At 35.6% G+C, this 22,717-nt stretch overlaps 1 protein-coding gene across 1 annotated transcript in view; it reads left to right on the top strand.

Annotated features, from left to right (window-relative positions):
* Positions 1–17,814, top strand: part of LOC122674020 (platelet glycoprotein 4-like) — a 56,053-nt gene extending 38,239 nt beyond the window's left edge. The window contains 8 exon segments of the mRNA XM_043872006.1: positions 5,565–5,634; positions 6,862–7,049; positions 8,210–8,328; positions 9,344–9,391; positions 9,393–9,418; positions 13,032–13,086; positions 13,936–14,098; positions 16,641–17,814. Coding sequence (XP_043727941.1) covers positions 5,565–5,634; positions 6,862–7,049; positions 8,210–8,328; positions 9,344–9,391; positions 9,393–9,418; positions 13,032–13,086; positions 13,936–14,094 — 665 coding nt within the window. The 3' untranslated portion in view covers positions 14,095–14,098; positions 16,641–17,814.
* Positions 17,815–22,717: the final 4,903 nt, after the last annotated feature.

Genomic DNA, 22,717 nt, shown 5'->3' with positions numbered 1-22,717 from the left:
GATAAAACGTGGAATAACATCTTAGTGAAATGGAGATAGGTGATCTACTCAAAAAAAGAATTCAGAGTAATGAAAGTGAAGATGATACAAGATCTCATAAAAAGATCAAGAAGATGTAAGAAATGTTTAACAATAGACCTAGAAAAACAAAAGAACAAAAAGAGATGAACAATTCAGTAGCTGAAATGAAAAATTCACTATAAGCAAGCAACAGCAGCGTACCTGAGGCAGAATGGCTAAGTGAACTAAAAGAATGGTGGAAACCACTGCTGCAGAACAGAATAAAGAAAAAAATAATAATAAAAAGAAATGAAGACAGTCTAAAAGTCTGGGATAAAGTTAAACACACCAATATTCACATTTATATGAGTTTCAGAAGGAAAAGAGAGAGAAAAATGAATGTAAATAGCTGAAAATTTCCCTAACATGGGAAAGAAAACAGTGAGTGTAGTACAGGAAGTGCAGAGAGTCTCAGGCAAGATAAACCCAAGGAGGAATATGCCAAGACACACAGTAATTAAATGGACAACTATTTAAGACAAAGAAAAACATTAAAAGCAACTAGGGGAAAACAACAAATAACATATAAGGTAACTCCCATAAGATTATCATCTGATTTCTCAGTAGAAATTCAGCAGGCCAGAAGGGAGTGGCATGATATATCCAAGGTGATGAAAGGGAAGGACCTACAACCAAGAATACCCTAAGAAGACTATAGTTCAGATGCAACAGAGAAATCAAAAGCTTTACAGAGAACTCATTATCACCAGACCAGATCTGCAACAAATCCTAGAAAAGAAAAGGTCACTACTAGAGACAAATAAATTAAGAACGGAAAACCTTACCAGTAAAGGCAAAAAAAAGTAAGAAAGGAAATCATCTGCACAAAAAAAGGCAAAATATGATATCAAAACCAGTAACTATGAGAATAAGGGAGCACAAATGCAGGATATTGGAAATGCACTTGAAATTAAAACATCAGCAACTTAAAACAACCTTATTATATATGGACTGCTTTATCAAATCCTCTTGGTAATAGCAAACTGAAAATCTACAATAGATACAAACACAAAAAAGAAAAATAAATTCAACACTGAAGCTAGTCATCAAATCACAAGAGAACAGAACAAAAGAGAAAGGGAAGAAAAAAGACCTACAAAAACAAATCCAAAACAATAAAGAATATAGAAGTAGGAACAGACACTGCTAATTAGCTTAAATGTAAATGGATTAAATGCTCCAACCAAAGACACAGACTAGCTAAATGGATACAAAAGCAAGTCTTGTATATATGCTGTCTACAGGAGATCCACTTCATATCTAAGTACACATACACAATGAAATTCAGAGTATGGAAAAAGGTATTCCATGCAAATGGAAGTCAGAAGAAAGCTGGAGTAGCAACATTCATCAGACAAAACAGACTTTAAATAAAGACTTTTACAAGAGACAGAGAAGGACACTAGATAATGATCAAGGGATCAATCCAAGAGGAAGATGTAATAGCTGCAAATGTACATGCACCCAAAATAGGAGGATCCTCATATATAAGTCAAATACTAAAGCTATAAAAAGACAAATCAACAGTAACACAATAATACTGGGGGACTTTAACATCCCACTTTCATCAATGGACAGGTCATCCAGACAGAAGATGAAAGGAAATACAGGCCTTAAAAGACAGACTAGATGGACTTTATAGCGCACTCCATCCAAAAGCAGCAGATATACATTCCTTTCAAGTTCACATGGAACATTCTCCAGGATTGATCACAGGCTGGGCCACAAAGTGAGCCTTGGTAAGTTTAGGAAAACTGAAATCATATCAAGAATCTTTTCTGACCACAACGCTATAAGATTAGAATTCAACTACAAAAAAAAAAAAACACTAAAAAACACAAACGGGTTGAGAGTAAACAGCATGTTATTAAGAAACCAATAGATCACTGAATAAATCAAAGAATTAAAAAAAAACACCTAGAGACAAATGAAAATAAAAGCATGATGATCCAAAACCTATGGGAAGAAGCAAAAGCAGTTGTAAGAATGAAGTTTATAGCAAAACAATCTTATCTCAGGAAGCAAGAAAATTTTTAAATTAACAACCTAACCGTACATGTAAAGCAATAGAAAAAGAAGAACAAACAACACCCAAAGTTAGTAGAAGAAAACAAATCATAAAAATCAGAGCAGAATCAAAATGAAAAAAAAAAGAAAAGATCAATAAAACTAAAAGCTTGTTCTTTAAAAATAATCAAATGGATAAACCTGTAGCCAAACTCATCAAGGGGAAAAAAGGGAGAGAGTTCAAATCAATAAAATTAGGAATGAAAAAGAACAGAAGTTACAACAAACACCACAGAAATACAAAGGATCATAAGAGACAACTACAAGCAACTGTATGTCAATGAAATGGAAAACCTGGAAGAAATGTACAAATTCTTAGAAAGGTATACTCTCCCATGAATGAACTAAGAAGAAATAGAAAATATGAACATACCAATCACAAGTAATGAAATTGAAACTGCGCTTTAAAAACTTCTAACAGAAAAAAATCCAGGACTAGATGGCTTCACAGGTGAATTCTATTGAAAACTTACAGAAGGGTTAAACCTATCCTTCTGAGACTATTGAAAAATCTGCAGAAGAAGGAATATTCTCAAACTCATTCTATGAGTATACCATCACCCTGATACCAAAACCAGACAAAAAAGGAAACCATGGGTCAATATCAGTGATGAATACAGATGTGAAAAATTTCAACAAACTACTAGCAAACCAAATCAAACAATACATTAAAGGATCACACAACATGATAAAGTTGGATTTATACCATGGATACAAGGATTTTGCAATATCTGGACATGAATCTGTGTGGTATATGACATCAAAGAATATTAAAGAATAAAATTATATGACCATCTCAATAGATGGTAGAAAAAGCTTTTAACAGAATTCAACATCCATTAAGATTAAAAAAAAAAAACTCTAGAAAGTGGGTACATAGGGGGCCTATCTGAACATAATAAAGGCCATATATGATAAAAAATATAGTTAACATCATATTCAACAGTTAAAAGATAAAAGCATTTCCTCTAAGACCAGGAACAAGAAAGGATGTTGACTCTCACCACTATTATTCAACATAGTTTTGGAAGTACTAGTCATGGCAATCATAGAAGAAAAAGAAATAAAAGGAATCTACTTTGGAAAAGAAATAAAACTGTCATTGCTTGCAAATGACACAATACTATACATAAAGAATCCTAAAGATGCTATCAGAAAACCACTGAATTCATTGAAGAGCTCTAATATAGTTGCTGGAGGAGGAAATGGCAACCCACTCCACTATTCTTGCCAGGAGAATCCCATGGACAGAGGCGCCTGGTGGTCTACAGTCCATGGGGTCACAAAGAGTCAGACACAATTGAGCATCTGAGCACAGTAAAGTTGCAGGATAACTAAATATGTAACTATTATTATTACAAAATTATTACACAGAAATCTATTCCATTTCTGTACACTAACAATGAAGATCAGAAAGATGAATTAAAGAAACAATCCCATTTGCCACTGTATCATAAAGAATAAAACACCTGGAAATAAACTTGCCTAAGGAAACAAAAGACCTATACTCTGAAACTATATGATGAAGAAAGAAATCAAAGATGACACAAACAGATGGAAAGATACATCACATTATTGTATTCAAAGATCAACACTATTAAAATGACTATATTATCCAACACAATCTAAAGACTCAATGAAATCCCTGCATTTTTCATAGAACTAGAACAAAAAATTTTAAATGTGTATGGAGACATGAAAGACCTTGACTAGCCAAAGCAATCTTGAGAAAGAAAACAAAGTTGGAGGAATCACGGCTCCCTGACTTCAGACTGTACTACAAAGTTACAGTCAGCAAAACAGTATGGTAGTGTCACCAAAACAGAAATGCAGATCATGGAGCAGGGAAGGAAGCCCAGAAACAGCCGACACACATATGGCCAATTAATGTACAACAAGGTGGATAAGAGTGTACAACTGAGAAAAGACAGTCTCCTCAATAAATGGTGCTGGGAAAATGGGACAAGTACATGTAAAAAATGAAACTGAACACTCTTTAACACCATACACAAACTCAAAATGGATTAAATAACTAAATTAAATAACTAAAGACTGAATACTCTAAACCTCTTAGAGGAACACATAGGTGGAATGCATAAGCAGAACACTCTCTGACATAAATCACTGCAGTCTCTCTTCTGAGCCACCTCTTAAAGAAATAGAAATAAGAAGAAATATAAACAAATAGGACATAAGTGAACTCAAAACCTTTAGCACAGCAAAGTAAACCATAAACAAAATTAAAAGATAACTCACAATGGGAGAAAATACTTTCAAACAATGCAACCAATGAGGGATTAATTTCCAAAGTTTTCAACAGCTCATGCTCTCTCTATATTAAAAAAATCAAAAAATAGGCAAAAGACCTAAGTTGACATTTCTCTAAAGAAGACATACATATGGCCAAGAAGTACATAAAAATGTGCTCAAAATCACTATTTACTAGAGAAATGCAAATCAAAACTACAGTGAGATATTACTTAACAATGGTCAGATTCCATCACCCCAAAATCCACTAACAATAAATGCTGGAGAGGATGTGCAGAAAAGGAAATCTTTCTATACTGTGGTAGGAATTTAAATTGGTAACAGTCACAATGGAGAACAGTATGGAGGTTTCTTAAGAAACTAAAAGTAGAGCTACCATATGATCTAGCAATCCCATTCCTGGGCATGTATCTGGATAAAAGTGTACTTCAAAAGGTTATATACACCCCAGGATTCACTGCAGTGCTGCTTACCATAGCCAAGACATGGAAGCAACCTAAATGTCCATCAACAGATGAACAGATAAAGAAAATGTGGTACATATATGAAACAGAATATTACACAGCTATTAAAAAGGATGAAATAATGCCATTTGCAGCCATATGAATGGACCTGGAGATAATCATACTAAGTGAAGTAAATCAGACAGAGAAATACATGGATCATGTGATACTGCTTTTATGCAGAATCTTAAAAAAAGTGATACAAATGAACTTACTAAACAGACTCACAGACTGACAATGAACTATAGTGACTGAGGGAAAAGTTGGAGGGGGAGATAGATTTGGAATTTGGGATTGACATATATACACTATTAATGTTTAAAACAGATAACCCACAAGGACTTACTGTATAGCACAAAGAACGCTACTCAATATTCTTTTCTAACCTAGATGGGAAAAGAAATTGAAAAAGAACAGATACATGTTTATGTATGACTGAATCATTTTGCTATACTCCTGAAACTAACAAAACATGGTTAATCAACTGATCCAACATAAAATTTAATAAAAGAGAAAGCAAAGAGAAAAATAAATTTGTTTAAAAAATTACATGTACAACGGCTACAGTTCATATTATATTTCTATCAAGCATGTTTAAATCAAGATTTCTTGATTTAAGACACAAACTGCATCTAATCCCTTGCCACTGGCTCAACTTTTAAACAGATGCAGCTTTATTTCCACCTTTTATTGAGAAGACCCGGGTATTACAATTCTTCTCCTCGGACATTTGCAGGTAAGACAAAGACATTGATGTATTTCTCTAAGTCAGAATTATTTCCCCAAGTGACAAAAGATAAATCAAGAAGACCACACTCAATAATAGTATATTAGAAAAAATAAAATAAATTTAAGGAAATGTTTTGATGTATTAAGAATACATACCATATAGAATGCATAATGTGTTTATTACATTTCTGAAACCTGAAAGATGTAGAAGGATATTTTGCACAATGCAAATCATTTTCTTCTTTGCCATTTCCAGGCAAGAGCTATTTGTTCCTCTCTTTTACTGAAGTAGTAGTATGCTTAGTAACAGTCAAGAAAGACATGCCCAATCTTTCTTAAAATGTCTAAAATGACGATATTCCAGAAACAGATCTGTGTTAATGTGCTCTGCTGACACTGCAGCACCCATTCAAGTTGGCAGGGCGCAGTAGCTATCAGACAAGCATCAACACCCACGCTGGGCACTGGATACGCTTGAATCCTTTCGTGTCTAAATTCTGTGTGGTGTGAGAAAGCTTTGAAGATCTCTGAAACTTTTCTTATCTGTAAAACTGAAGAGAGCAGAATTTCTTCAAATAAGGTCATCAGGGTATCAAAAGAAAGTAAGTATATAGTGGGTTCCAGTACATTGCCGAGGTTATGGTGGATAGCTGAAAATGATGGGCGTGTACAAGGCACGTATTAAACACCAGCATGCACACACTCAAGCAGAATTTCTCTCCATGATTAAGTTTTAGAGGGTTGAAAATTTATTTTTACCTCACCTAAACTGGGCACAAATTAAGGATTTGAGAGAGGCATCGATAATTAATCCACAGAAGAAATGAACTATGAGAAATGTCTGTGGTCAGTCGCTCAGTCATGCCCAACTCTTTGTGACTCTGGACTGCAGCTCTGCAGCCCGCCAGGCTCCTCTATCAGGGCGATTCTCCAGGCAACAAAACTAGAATGGTTGCCATTCCCATCTCAGGGGATAAATACTCTATTGCAGTTCACAAACAGAAATTAATCTCAGAAGCTTTTGAAAACAAAGGTAAGAATATCTAAGTATTGAGTTCTGGTATACCTTAAAATCTCTCAAGATTTTTTTTCCCTAAGAATTAAGCAGGAATTCTAACAAGATTACATAATTTTCCTAAGTTAAAGCAATAACATAAATTTAAAATAGGAGAAAATGGATCTCCAGAACAAAGTTCAGTTTCCCAGAATGAAGCTCTTTCGTATCTGTGTTCAGGTCTATCTATGCTGTGTTCACAGCTGAAATGAATCTGAAAGGAATCCCTGTGTATAGATTTACTCTTCCATCCTTGGCTTTTGCATCTCCACTTCAAAATCCAGACAACCACTGTTTCTGCACAGAAAAAATTATCTCAAAAGACTGTACCTTATATGGTGTGCTAGACATTAGCAAATGCAAAGAAGGTGAGTTCAAGTTCTCAATGTCACAATCCATGGCATAATTTGCATTATTCTTTAAAATGTAAACTTCACCCAGGATCCCTTTCTGCAAGAAATTTAAAGTAAGAAAGCAACAATGGCAGAAGGTGGTAAGCTGTTTTTGTTCTGATTTTCACTGTTGCAAAAGTTAGTTGTTATTAGATAAAACCACCCTGATATTTTCCTGTGCTACTTTGGAAAATAAATCTTAAGGTCCTTTGCTCATTTTTTAACTGATTATTTTTTTTGAGTTATGTGAATTCCTTGTATATTTTGGATGTTACTTACTTATGGGATACAAGTTCTGAAAATATTTTTTCCCATCACATAGGTAAGCCTTTTTATTTTTGATGGTGCCCTCTGCTATGCAGAATCTCTGTGCTCATTTTAGATTTAGGATAAAATTAAAATAGTTACCAAAATACGTTAGACATCCCAACTTATCTAACATTTTTCTAACTTTTCTACCCTAGAAAATGGTAAATAAAAATAAGTGTATTTCAGGAAGTCTCCAAAACAAGAAATGACTCAAAATTTGCAATTTATCATATTTTGCTCACCTATTTCATATTGGAGTAGGTGTGAAGAAAGAAAGAAGAATCTCTTTAAAGAATTATCAGTCCATAGACACATTACTACCTGAAACATGAAGGCATATAGTTGTAACTTTGTGTTCAGCAGCTAAGCTTTGCTGTTGTTGCATAGTTGCTAAGTCATATCTGACTCTTTTCGACCTCATGGATTGTAGCCCGCCAGACTCCTTTTCATGGAATTTCCCAGTCAAGAAAATGTAGTGGGTTGCCATTTCCTCCTCCAGGGGATCTTCCTGCTCCAGAGATCAAACCTGCATCTCCTGTATTGGCAGGTGGATTCTTTACCACTGAGCTACCAGGGAAGGCCAGCTAAACCTTACTTATAGGAAATAAACACATAAGGGATGACTGGTTACATTTCTTTTTGTTATTGTTCAAAAGTGATTAGATGATGTAATCGTCTCTAACCCTCACCATCCAATTAGTATTCAAAGGAAACTCTGCATTTCATTTTTAACTTAAAAAGCTTTATCTTCAACGAAATCTTTTCTGAGAGGGATATATAATAAGAAAAAGTATTTATCCCATATGTCTTTTAAAACTTGCTTTCAGGAAAACCTGTGTACATTTCACTTCCTCATTTTCTACATGCAAGCCCAGAAATTGCAGAACCTATTGAAGGCTTAAGTCCAAATGAAGAAGAACATAGCACGTACTTAGATGTTGAACCTGTAAGCAACTGCATTATTGACCTATTTGGTTTACCATTATTTTTTTAATGAAAGAAAAATTAAATTCTCTCCATTTTCTCGATCACATTTATTGGTTATATTTATTGCATCATTTTTTGCACATTTATTGCATATTTATTTATTGCACATTTATTGCATATATTTATCTTGATAAATTACTTTTATATCAATGAAAATTTATCTTTTTCCTATTGTTGCTTATGAGATGAAGTAATTCTGTTTTAGTTTTTAGCATGTGGAATTTTATAGACCTTTTTAATTGTTCATAGGTCAGGGAAAGCAATGATAGAAATGATTCTACTTAAAACAATTTGGTATAAAATACGATTTTATGATCATTTTATAACTTAACTGCAAGTACTGCTCACATGAAGGGACATTGATTACAAGCAATTAAAAGATTTTACAGGTATATATGCATTTGAGGTAAGATTCATTATACTCAGTGTAGGGAAAAATCTATTAAATTTTCTATAGAGTAACAGTTTTCAACTTTTCATTTAATATTCTCCTTTTCAAAGTTTAAATGATATGCCAGAATTTTAGGAGTCACATTTCAGTTTAAGGAATAATAAGTAGTAGTATAATTATAAGGATGATATATGGGTTCTGACTGATACATACTTAATCACGCAAAGTCCAGGATTTATAGACAGTATATGAGTTCTGGGTTTCAGTACTGTTGTGGATACCTCAAAACCAGTTCAAATAAATATTATAAATTTAAATAAAGCCTAGGCATTAGTATGGGCAAAGGAATTTTGTGTGTATGTAAATGCATGGGCATATACATCTGTATACAGCCATTAATGTACACACAAAATTTAATTATGGAGAATTACGTGTGCACTATGCAATATGTCCAATTAGTTATTTAATAAATTTCAAGTAGTAGAGTTTCACCTTAGGTTCTATGTAACAGTAAAAATAAATTTTGGATTTATACTTTTTTTTTAAGGAAATTGATAATTAATTTAGTTTGTTCTGTCTTTGGATAACTGGATTCACTTTACAGTTTGCAAGACGGCTGCAGATCAATATACTGGTTAAACCAGCAAAAAAAAATTGAGTGAGTCTCTTGAACAAGTTTCATTATGATTTTTAGTATTTTCTTGTAAGAATGAGAGTATATCTATGAAAAGAAGGGGGAAGAATATTAAATTCAACTTCTCTAAGTCAGAAGAATATCATATATTAACACATACATATGCAATCTAGAAAAGGGACACTGAGGAACCTATTTGCAGGGCTGGGATAGGGATGAGGATGTAAGAACGGACGTGTGGACACAGCGAGGGAAGAGAGGGTAGAATGAACTCAGAGAGCAGGGCTGACATGGATACAGGACCGTGTGTAAAGCAGGTGGTGGGGGGCCGCTGTATCACACGAGGAGCTCAGCTCAGCGCTCTGTGATTACAGAGACGGGGGGCAGGGGGCTGCAGATGGAGGGGATTTATGTATACTTACAACTGATGCATGCTGTCGTACAAACTAACACAACATTGGAAAGCAATTATACTCCAATGTAAAAAAAAAAAAAAAATCTGTGTTTTAAACTAATGTAGATGATCAGAGTTATTTAGCCCAAGGCACTGATAACAATAGGAGTCATGAAAGTAAAAATCTACCTGTACCTCTATAAAACAAAATGTTGGTAAATAGAAATAAAAGAACGTCTACTGAAATTTAGGTAGCTGGACTAGGAAGACAGGCAATGAATGGACTGCATAAACAAATCTGTATAAGGAAAATATATATGCACAGAAAAAAAATGTAAAAGGAGATATGAAAAATTGTATAAGCATGGTTATATCTTTCCATGTTGGCACTGTAAGAGGTTTGCAGCTCAACTCTTGCTACCAGCTTTATTATTGCTACTCTTAAAAGATTTAGAGATAAGAATTTTTTCTAATTTCTACATAAAGTTAGAATATCCGCCCCTTTAGGAATGCCAAAACAGGCTACTAAAGAAAAGTATGACCATCAAATAATTTGAGGACCTATCTCCAAGAATTTCTGACTGAAGAAACTGTAAGCTGTGGATTAATATATTCTTTGTCACCATCAGTTCAGTTCAGTTCAGTCCCTCAGTCATGTCCAACTCTTTGAAAGCCCATGAAGTGCAGCATGCCAGGCCTCCCTGTCCATCACCAACTCCCAGAGTTTACTCAAACCCATGTCCATTGAGTTGGTGATGCCATCCAACCATCTCATCCTCTGTCTTCCCTTTCTCCAGCCACCTTCAATCTTCCTCAGCATCAGGGTCTTTTCTAGAGTCAGTTCTTTGCATCAGGTGGCCAAAGTATTGGAGTTTCAGCTTTAGCATCAGTCCTTCCAATGAATATTCAGGACTGATTTCCTTTAAGATTCACTGGTTGGATCTCCTTGCAGTCCAAGGGTCTCTCAAGAGTCTTCTCCAACACCACAGTCCAAAAGCATCAATTCTTCGGTGCTCAGCTTTCTTTATAGTCCTACTCTCACATCCATACATGACCACTGGAAAGACCATAGCTTTGATTAGATGGACCTTTGTTGGCAAAGTAATGTCTCTGCTTTTTAATATGCTGTATAGGTTGGTTATAACTTTTCTTCCAAGCAGCAAGTGTCTTTTAATTACACGGTTGCAATAACGATCTGCAGTTATTCTGGAGTCTAAAAAAATAAAGTGTCACTATTTCCACAGTTCCCCCATATATTTGCCATGAAGTGATGGGACCAGATGCCATGATCTTAGTTTTCTGAATGCTGAGTTTTAAGCCAACTTTTTCACTGTCCTCTTTCACTTTCATCAAGAGGCTCTTTAGTTCTTTGTTTTCTGCCATAAGGGTGTTACCTGAATATCTGAGGTTATTGATATTTCTCCTGGCAATCTTGATTCCAGCTTGTGCTTCATCCAGCCCAGTGTCTCATGATGTATTCTGCATATAAGTTAAATAAGCAGGGTGACAATATACAGCCTTGATGTCCTCCTTTTCCTATTTGGAACCAGTCTGTTTTATGTCCAGTTCTAACTGTTGCTTCCTGACCTGCAAACAGATTTCTCAGGAGGCAGGTCAGGTGGTCTGGTATTCCCATTTCTTAAAATTTTCCACAATTTGTCATGATCCACAGAGTCAAAGGCTTTGGCATAGCCAATAAAGCAGAAATAGATGTTTTTCTGGAACTCTCTTGCTTTTTCGATGATCCAGCAGATGTTGGCATTTTGATCTCTGGTTCCTCTGCCTTTTCTAAATCCAGCTTGAACATCTGGAAGTTCATGGTTCACATACTGTTGAAGCCCGGCTTGGAGAATTTTGAGCATTACTTTGCTAGCATGTGAGATGAGTGCAACTGTTCGGTAGCTTGAGCATTCTTTGGCATTGTCTTTCTTTGGGATTGGAATGAAAACGGACCTTTTCCAGTCCTGTGTCCACTGCTGAGTTTTCCAAATTTGCTGGCATATTGAGTGCAGCACTTTAACAGCATCATCTTTTAGGATTTAGCTCAACTGGAATTCCATCACCTCTACTAGCTTTGTTCATAGTGCCCACTTGACTTCACATTCCAGGATGCCTGGCTCTAGGTGAGTGATCACACCATCGTGATTATCTTGGTCATGAAGATCTTTTTTGTATAGTTCTTCTGTATATTCTTGCCACTTCTTCTTAGTTTTCTCAAATAAACTCATGCAGCAATAATCCAATATGATGAAAAAACATATACAAAATAAAATTTCAACTTGTCTTAATTCATTAAATCGTTAAATGCTTTTAACTTTCATTTGCAATTCAGAATTATATCTAGTTTGTATTGAAATGGCATTTACATACATTTTGGAATGAGTGTATGGTGGTATTGCTCATTCCACTAGCTATCCAAATATTTCTACGACAGTAGTTTCCAGAATTCAAAGTTTAGTTTTGAAAAGTTGTTGCCGAACCACAAAAGATGCCGGGATTCTTGGCCTCTGGAGGAGAAGAATTCAATCCAGGGCCAGAGACAAGGCTTGATCGCTCAGAGCTTTTGTGTAATATGGTTTTATTAAAGTATAAAAGAGGTAGAGAAAGCTTCTGACAGACATCAGATGGGGGCAGAAGGAGTGCCCCCTCACTAGTGCTAGCAATGGAGTTATATACTTTTAATTAGTTATTACAGTGAATCAAAAGAATGTCTGGAGGTTGCAAAGACCTTACTAGACGAACTCCCGTAATTTACATTTTAAGGTAACAGGATTAGCCAGAAGCTTTTTTTCCAGAAACTGTCCTCATGCAGGATACATTATTGTTATATAATCCTAAGGAATGTAGAGGAAAAAAGTTTGTCCTTTCCTCCTCCTTGAGAATTCCAGACCCCTCTCTCCCTGGGGACCTCCGGACTTATCAACCTGCCTAGGAATTGACTCTCTGTTTCCTGAGCATCACTTGTTGAAAGGGAAAATAAATGATTAGAAAAAGTGAATCTAATTAGAAATATATATTAGAAAGTTTCCTAAGAGTGATTATAAATCTCAGAAACAGACATTAAAATTTAAATGATTCATCACATGGAACAAAAATCAAGGAATTTAACCAAGACACAACAGCAATTAGTTTCTGAACATTAATTTATACAGATAATTAAAACATTTCTGTTATGCATGTATAATACATAATTATTTCCATAATTATTTAATATTTTATAATTATTTTCAATGTATATTACAGAGCATTAAAGAATCTGGAGCACAACTATTTGGTGCCTATTCTTTGGCTTAATGAGGTTAGTATTTTTATCTATTAGTCACTAAAAATAGCAAACATCTTTGTATATAGAAAAAACTTGGATGATTGAAAATTGAATAAGTGTTCACAGTATTTGAAGTTGTGTGAGTTTCCATTACTCATGTGGGCAAGTTTATACATTATTAATTATATAATCAATTACTGTGAGAGAACTAAGCCATGCAGAAATAGCAGGATTACGTTAGATTTCAGTGTTTTTGTTTTAGAAAGACAAAGTACTTCCTCTCTTCTAATATTATTTCCATAATGCATCTATTAAACACTATCTCTTGCCACAGTGCTTGTCATGGGGAAGAGTCATGCAAACATGAAATTCCAAATAACTCATTGTGTGAATACTGTAGTGTTAATAAAAGCCAAACAAGTTTATAAAGGTGAGATTATAGTAAATGTAGGCAGTTTATCTCCTGACAAGATATTTTTAGTGTAAAAATCATGGAATGGATTAGCCACAGAATTAGGAAATGCATTGTATAAGCCTTTAGAGGAAGGAAACTGCTGACCCTTGGTATTTCCCTCTGTCACTAAGATTCTTTGGGAAACTGGAAAATATTTCTGTAAGACCACTGTATTGAACAAAGAAGTCAGTGTATTGAAGAATGCTATATAATATGTCTAAAGGGAAATGATTATATTTCTCTAAATATTCCACCGTGGCATTTATTACCTTCTTTGACATGCAAAGAGACTTCCATTAGCTTGTTTTATAGAAAAAAATAACTAAAACTTATACAGTGTTTTGAAAAAAAAACTGAAACATAAATTGAGGGTTTTGAGTATTTTGCTTCACTAAACTACCCCGAAAACACTATTAACTTTATTACAGACTGCCACCATTGGTGATGAGAAGGCAGCAATGTTCATAGATCAAGTCACTGGAAAAATAAACCTGTTTCGCCTGGTACAAATCATTTTACGGAGTATTGGTACAGTGATGTTTCTTGCTTTTATGATTTCATACTGTGTATGCCAAGTGAAGTGTTAAATAAGTAAGTATATAATAAAAATTACATACAGCTTCTATAACATTAGTTTATATATTACTTGTTTTCATTTTATCAAAAAGAGGTTATAAATTAGGCTACAAATATTTCTGGATCTGTCTAGTCAACAATTGTTTTTAATATATCTTTGAAGTTTTGAGATGTTTAATGTAAATTAAAACATAAAAGAAGGCTGAATGAATAATAAGCCCTAGTAATACCAAGCAGATCACTACATTACATCTTTCTTTTGAGAGGAATGGGCTAAAATACGAAATCATCACTTTTGAAAAGTTGAAATGTTGCACAAAAGCTAAATGTGTTCTAACTTTTCATTACTTGGTTATTTCTAGCTAATTATTTTAAAATCACAAATAATTAATATAATCACAGACAAGGAAAGTTTATATATAAATGAAAATGATACATATTTGGGGAGACTGAAATTTACAAGAGAAAAGAAAATAGAAAAAATTGTTAAATAAGCTAGGAATTAAGGAGAAACAGAAACTCAATAAATGATAGTAAGAAAATAGGATAAATATGCTATTTTAAGATCAAGATAGCATATTAATATAAAAGACTGTAGCATAAAAATATGCTATAATCATAGTACAAAATCACAATGTGTACCCTACATGTTTAATGTTGAAGCCTTGATGAATTATTACAGTTCATTAACTAAAATTGAATACAATAGTATAAAAAATAGAAGAAAAACAAGCCAATACAGTAAAACCAAATTACTCAGAGTTTACAGGAAAAATCAGGTAAATGCGGACAGTAGGAGTTTAAGCAAAACTGAAGAGGTGGCTCAGGCGTCTGTGTTTCAGTTGTTAGCGCCTATGCCCCCTTGTAAATAGAGGAGCATCTGACTCAATCTTCCCTAAATGGACACCTTTAATAATCATATGTGGCATTGGTATGGCCTGGTAGGGTGTGGGGAGGATTTTCCACTTACCCATAGGGTTCCCTCCACCCTTCTTCCCAGGAAAACCAAAAAATACATACAATCAAAATAAAAGCAATATACTTGCTATGAAAAATTACAACTTCAAAACAAGTCTTCTCACCCTATTTTCAATCAGATTGACTGTGTGCTGTCTTATACAGAAATTCTGGAGCTGCCACTGATAATGACTGACCTTCTATTAAGCACCAAAATATGATAACCATTTTACATGACTTATCACAACTAATCTCTAAAAAAATTGTATATTTCCAGTAGCCAGGGATTCACCAGCATTCACTCTATCTATCTTTTTGAGACATTACAGAAAATTTTAAAAGTGCAAATCCGTTCATTTTCTAAATGTGACATCAGTCAAATTGAATTATTAAAAAAAAGTAAAACAGGACAGGGAACAGTATTTTCTGTATGTAAGAATGAGAACTTGGGCCTAGGAAGACCACTCAATCTTTTGTTCTGATGCTTTCTGCCTATATTTATTCACTAAAAAGACTGAATACTTCTGCCTATAATCCATCTGAACAGAATATTCAAAACGCTAATCTAATATATTCACATTGTAATGAAGGAAATATTGCATCACCTTTAAGACCTGTCATTAGTCAAGTAACAAACAGCTTATGATTAAACAAAGTAAGGCACATGACCATTTACATAATAGACAGAAAGATTATCTACTTAAAAGCCATATTACAACAAACTTGTTCTAGTGGGAAAATATGCTTTTCAAAATGAAGTGTAATAGTTGTAAATTTCTCTGTACTCTTCCCTGTACCTGTTACATGATATACTTCATCAATGCTTAATGAACCCTGAATACCCTGGGTAAATTAAGGTGAAAGATGGAGAACTCTCTAATGTGCCACTGTCAACAAGTACACTGACTTTTCTTAAACATCTGACTGTTGCAGTGAGAAGCTACTGCTCTTTACACAACAATGTCTTTTTTTTAAATATAAATTTATTTATTTTAATTGGAGTCTAATAACTTTACAATATTTCGTGGTTTTGCCATTCTTTACAAGAGAGAACACTGTTCTCTATAGGTTACTTGATTTACTTGATTTAGAAGAATCACAGATATAGATTTCCTTAAACAGGCCTCATGTTGAATATTGTAATAATTATCCCTGTGGGCAGATTTATAAACAATTAAAAAATAAGAAGATGGATGTACAGGAGGGAATAAAGCAAAGATGGTAGAGCTATGGTGTGGTTTTACTCACAGAAAGAATAAACCAAGTCTTTTTGAAAGTAGCAGTACATACACCACTAAATGGAGGATGGTCTGAAAGGACAGAAAAGAGTGGGAATGCCCATGCAGAGCAGATTTAATGGGTGACCGTCCTTATCTGACTGCATGCAGCTCTTGAGAGCTGGGAAGGAGCCTTCCATGTTCCCTGGAATGGGAAAATATCTGTCTTATCCATGAAGTGCATCAGAGAATTTTTCTCTCCAGCTTGAGAAGCTGGGCTAATTACTAAAAAATATGACATCTTCAATATAAAGAATGTCAGAATTACCTATTTTTTCACAACTTTCTGATAAATACTAAGTACTTACCTTTCTTCTTTCCAGGGAGCAAATGAGTCTTCACATTCATGCATCAGCTACATCAGGATCATTCTTAATACTGACCTACAAAATGAAGATTTGATATGCTTTATATTCGCAAGCACACCTTATCTTATAGTTGAAGAACTAGTGCCATTTTTTGTTTTTGTTTTGCACTGAGCATAAGCACATTTCTGAAGGATTACTAAGATGCCATTCACACTTTGAACAAAAATAGGTACCTTTTAAAAGTCAACATATACACACAATTCACTTAAGTTTCTACAGACTTCACTTACTCATGATACAATCATTTTTATTTGGTATTGATTTACTAATTGGTCCCCTGGTGTACATATGGCAGGGGAGTGGACAACCTAAGCAAATCCTGGATCGTGAACACTTGTCTTCCTCAGAGAGGAAATATCATTACCCTTATCAGTGTCCCTGCAGCAACACAGACCCCAAGACTGTTGGTACATTGCATTTCATGAGGATCAACTATTTTGAAAGGCATTTAAGAATGATAACCAAGTGCTTGGCCTCTGAACCATTTATTATACATTACTTCAGTTTCTTTCTTTATGGAATTATTTGTTATCATGCTCTCTTTAACAATATATGTTTATATTTTTGTCAATGATAATGTAAATGGACATGTAAAAGGACTTTGTCATTTTCCATGATCATCAGCTCTTCTGGAAAACTGAGTACATTTTGATCTTTTCACTCAGCCGCATACAACTTATGCTTGGCAATTTCAGAATGCTGTGCTAGGAATTCTCTGGTGGTCCAGTGGTTAAGAATCTACCAGCCAATGCAGGGGACCCAGGTTTGAACTCTGGCCCAGGAAGATCCCACATACAGCAAGACAGCTAAACCCAAGTGCTACAATCACTGACACCCACGCACCTAAAGACCATGCTCTGCGGCAAGAGAAGCCACAAGGAGAAGCCCACGTAATACAACAAGGAGCCCCTGCTCACCACTACTAGAGAGAGCCTGCACATAGCAATGAAGACCCAGCACAGCCAAAAAACAAAGAAATAAAAATAAAAAGAATTCTGTGTTAGTGTTAAGAGATGTAAATGAAAATAAAAAGCATTGTGTGAAACGGTACAAGGAGTAGAATGTGCGTTAATAGTTACTTGTTGTAATATTTCTGGCTTTCACAGTCACTGCAGAAAGACTGGTTTCATTCATTAAAAGATGTCCATTCTTATACCTGTGCTTTTTCTAGTTCCTGTTGTATCACAAAACATTTAGTCTTATGTTCTGTCTGAAGTCGTCTATTTGAATTTTTATTTCTTTATGCATCTGTATTTTTTTCTGAAACATTTTTTCTAAATTCAATCTTGGCCCCATTTTCCTAAATTAATTTTTATAAGGTTTTTAATTTTCTTTTCCTTTTTAAAATGCATTTCTTGAACTATTTTTTTAAAACATTTATTCATTTATTTATCTTTGGCTGCACTGGGTCTTCACTGCCGCCCACAGGCTTTGTCTAGTTGCGGTGAGCAGGGGCTAAAGTTGTCATGTGTGGGCTTCTCCTTGCGGTAGCTTCTCTTGTTGCGGAGCTTGTCTGCAGCAAGAGAAGCCACAAGGAGAAGCCCACATATCACAACCAGTAGCCCCTGCTCACCACTAGCTTGGGCTCTAGGGCATGTATGTTTCAACAGTTGCTGTGTGGGGGCCCGGTAGTTGCAGCACATGGCCTTGGTTGCCCCGCGGCTTGTACAATCTTCCCAGACCAGGGATTGAACTCATGTCCCCTGCAGTGGCAGGTGGATTCTTAAACACCAGGGAACTCCAGTTCTAAGTTAATTTTTAAAGCAAGTTGGAAGAAAAGGAAAGGATACTTGGTTTCATCTTTTTCAGCAACAGGACTTAAGTTCTAGACTGTGAAGGATCTTTACTTTTTACTAGAATACATATTGTTAGGTAACCCCGCTTTCCTTAGCAGGGGTTCATTTATGGCAGAGAGCACGAGCTCCCCCTAAAACAGCCTTCCACAGAAAGGGAAGACAGGCCACACTCTGTCTGTGCTTTACCCAAAGAAGTTTATAGGACAAAGTATTAGTAACTGCGGTGTTCACTTAGAAGGCTCTCTTATCTCTCCTTTCTATTTTTTGGAACTCTGCATTCAGATAGGTAATCTTTCCTTTTCTCCTTTGCCTTTCACTTCTCTTCTTTTCTCAGCTATTTGTAAGGCTTTCTCAGACCATTTTACCTTTTTGCATTTCTTTTTCATGGGGATGGTTTTGATCACTACCTCTTGTACAATGTTATGAATCTCCATCTATAATTCTTCAGGCACTTCGTCTATCAGATCTAATTCCTTGAATCTATTTGTCACATCCACTGCATAATCATAAGGGACTAGAGATCTCTTCGAGAAAATCAGAGACATCAAGGGATTATTTCATGCAAATATGGGCACAATAAAGGATAGAAATGGTATGGACCTAACAGAAGCAGAAGAGATTAAGAAGAGTTGGGAAGAATACACAGAAGAACTACTCAGAAAAAACCTTAATGACCCAGATATCCACGATGCTGTGATCACTCACCTAGAGCCAGACATACTGGAATGCAAAGTCAAGTGGGCCTTAGGAAGCATCACCACAAACAAATCTAGTGGAGGTGATGGAATTCCAGCTGAACTATTTCAAATCCTAAAAGATGATGCTGTGAAACTTCTGCACTCAATATGCCAGCAAATTTGGATAACTCAGCAGTGGCCACACGACTGGAAAAGGTAAGTTTTCATTCCCATCCCAAAGAAGGGAAATGCCAAAGAATGCTCAAACTACTGCACAGTTGCATTCATTTCATGTGCTAGCAAAGTAATGTTTAAAATACTTCAAGCTAGGCTTCAACAGCATGTGAACTGAGAACTTCCAGATGTTCAAGCTAGATTTTGAAAAGGCAGAGAAGCCAGAGATCAAATTGCTAACATCTGTTGGATCAGAGAAAAAGATTTCCAGGAAAACATCTACTTCTGTTTCATTGACTATCCTAAAGCCTTTGAGTGTGTGAATCACACAAATTGTGGAAAATTCTTCAAGAGATGGGGATACCAGAGCACCTTACCTGCCTCCTGAGAAACTTATATGCAGGTCAAGAAGCAACAGGTAGAACCAGATATGAACAATGGACTGGTTCCAAATTGGGAAAGGAGTATGTCAAGGCTGTATATTGTCACACACTTATTTAACTAATATGCAGAGTATATCATGCAAAATGCTGGGATGGATGAAGCACAAGCTGGAATCAACACAACTGGGAGAAATGGCAATAACCTCAGATATGCAGATGACATCACCTTTATGGAAGAAAGCGAAGAGGAACTAAAGAGCCTCTTGATGAAGGTGAAAGCACAGAGTGAAAAAGCTGGTTTAAAACTCTACATTCAAAAAATGAAGATCATGGCAGTGGGTCCCAGCACTCCATGGCAAATACATTGGGAAGCAATGGAAATAGTGACAGACTTTATTTTCTTGGACTCCAAAATCACTGCAGACGTTGACTGCAGCCATGAAATGAGAAGATTGCTTGATCCTTGGCAGAAAAGCTATGACAAACCTAGATAGTGTATTAAAAAGCAGAGACATTACTTTGCCAACAAAGGTCTGTACAGTCAAAGCTACGTTTTGTTTTGTTTTTTTTTTTCAGTAGTCTTGTATGGATGAGAGAGTTGGACCATAAAGAAGGTTGAGCGTTAAAGAATTAATGCTTTCGAATTATGGCATTGGAGAAGACTCTTGAGGGTCCCTTGGATTGCCAGGAGATCAAACCAGTCAATCCTAAAGGAAATCAACCCTGAATGATCATTGGAAGGACTGATGCTGAAGCTCCCATACTTTGGCCACCTTATGTGAAGAGCTGACCCATTGGAAAAGCCTCTGAGCTGAGAACGATTGAGGGCAGGAGGAGAAGGGAACAACAAAGGATGAGATGGTTGGATGGCATCAAGTCCACTGAATTGATGGACATAAGTTTGAGTAAACTCCAGGATATGGTGAAGGACAGGGAAGCCTTGGGAGTCACAAAGAATCAGACACAACTGAGTGATTAACAAATTTTAATTGCTTTGTTTCCTACTAAAATCCAAGAGTAATTCAGTCTCCTCACATTAGGTGCCACAGTGAACACTGAACACCTCAAACTGAGATATCATTGTTTCTGAAGGATCTTTAAAAAATCCAAAGATACTCAGAACATACTGACAAAACGTCTTAACTAGGAGGGTTTAAAAGCTATTTTCCTAAGCTACAGCAACACATCAGTGCGGTATTGGCACAAAACCAGAAATATCGATCAGTGGAAGAGGACAGAATGCCCAGAAATAAACCCATGAACCTATGGTCAATTAATCTAGGACAAAAGAAGAAAGAATATGCAATGGAGAAAAGACAGTCTCTTCAATAAGTGGTGCTGGGAAAACTGGACAGCTACATGTAAAAGGATGAAATCGGATCATTCTCTAACACTACACACAAAAAGATATTCAAAATGGTTAAAAGACCTAAATGTAAGACCAGATACTATAAAACTCTTAGAGGCAAACGTAAGCAGAACACTCTCTGACATAAATCACAGCATTATCTTCTTGGATTCACTTCCTAGAGTAATGAAAAAAAAAAGGGACCTAATTAAACTTGAAGACTTTTCACAGCAAAGAAAACCATAAATAAAAAGACAACTCACAAAATGAGAGAAAATACTTGTAAGTGAAGCAATTATCAAGGAATTAATATCCAAAATGTACAAACAGCACATGTAGCTCAACATCAAAAAAACGAACAATCCAATCAAATATGGGCAGAATATCTAAACAGATACTTCTCTAAAGAAGACATATAGATGGCTGCCGGGGTCCAGCCCCAGCAGGATCCAGAGGAACCCTCAGGATGAACGGCGTTGGCGAGAGACACGTAGGAACCGCCTTGATAGGGTCAAGTCTGCTAGGGAGAGACAGAGAGAGAAAGAGACCAGACCAGGAATGTGCGGCAGAGTCTGGCAGTTGCTTTATTTTTCACCGTAGCCTTTATACCCTAAGTTGGTACATTTCTAAGGGGCAGATAAGCATACAGACTTAGTTTAACATTATATCAGCTTGTCCTTCACGAAACCAGGTGTGCTCTGTATATTTTTTGTTTACGAGAGTCTTTTCCCATAGATTTTTTGTACATTATCTTCTGGCCTTGAGGTTAGCAGAAAACAGAAAATTGGCAGTCTCATGGTACAGCAAGTTGCAACATAATAGAAATATAATCTCGTTAACATAAAAGTCAGTCTTTTTGCAGAAATTCTCAGCTAAATTTATCTAAAAGGTTTAACATACACAGACTCTGTGGCTCTGGAGAGGCAGCCCCTGTTTCGCACTCCTGGTTAAAATTAACAATTATCTTATTGTTTTTACACTAGGGCTAAATTCTTATTTTACTGTATCTTTAACTATATTAACAATAGTTTCCACTGCACAACCTCAGCACATTAACATCAATCAAACGTTGATCTAATAACCACTTTTAAAACAATATCTTTTGTATTTTTTAATAGGGCTTCCTCACCCCCCCAAAGGGCTCTGTGCCTATTAGGGCCTTTTTAATGGTTAATCTCTATGTATAATATCTTTTGGCTTTCAGGCCTGTTGACAATTTATGGCTTGCACCTGGTGCAACTTTAAGCAACTTCAGTAGCCAACCCTATATTTTTTGTGGTTAATCTATTTTCTTTCTATTAGGTGTCATCTCCATGAGAACTAGATAGGATTACATTTTTACAGAACAGAAATGCAAAGGATTGCAAAAACAGCAGATATGGCACAAAACAGGCTCTTAGTCTAAAAGTTAATTACCTGCAAGAAGTCGCCAGCTAATCTCTATCTAAACTATTTTCTATTAGGCACATTTGTGGCTATAATATTTGTGGAGCTTTTCTCACCCCGAGAAGGGGCCTATGCTTAATGGTTTCTTTTGTTAGCGTACTGTGCTTAGGATGTTTAGAACAATCATGAGCATTTTGTGCAATGAAATTACACATTTATCAAACAAGCCAGAATGCCAGCAAAAGGGTTTGAATTGAAGCATTTCCTT

Source organism: Cervus elaphus, chromosome 18 (assembly GCF_910594005.1).
Source record: "Cervus elaphus chromosome 18, mCerEla1.1, whole genome shotgun sequence".
Classification (NCBI taxonomy): domain Eukaryota; kingdom Metazoa; phylum Chordata; class Mammalia; order Artiodactyla; family Cervidae; genus Cervus; species Cervus elaphus.
This window is presented reverse-complemented; position numbering and strand designations above follow the sequence as displayed.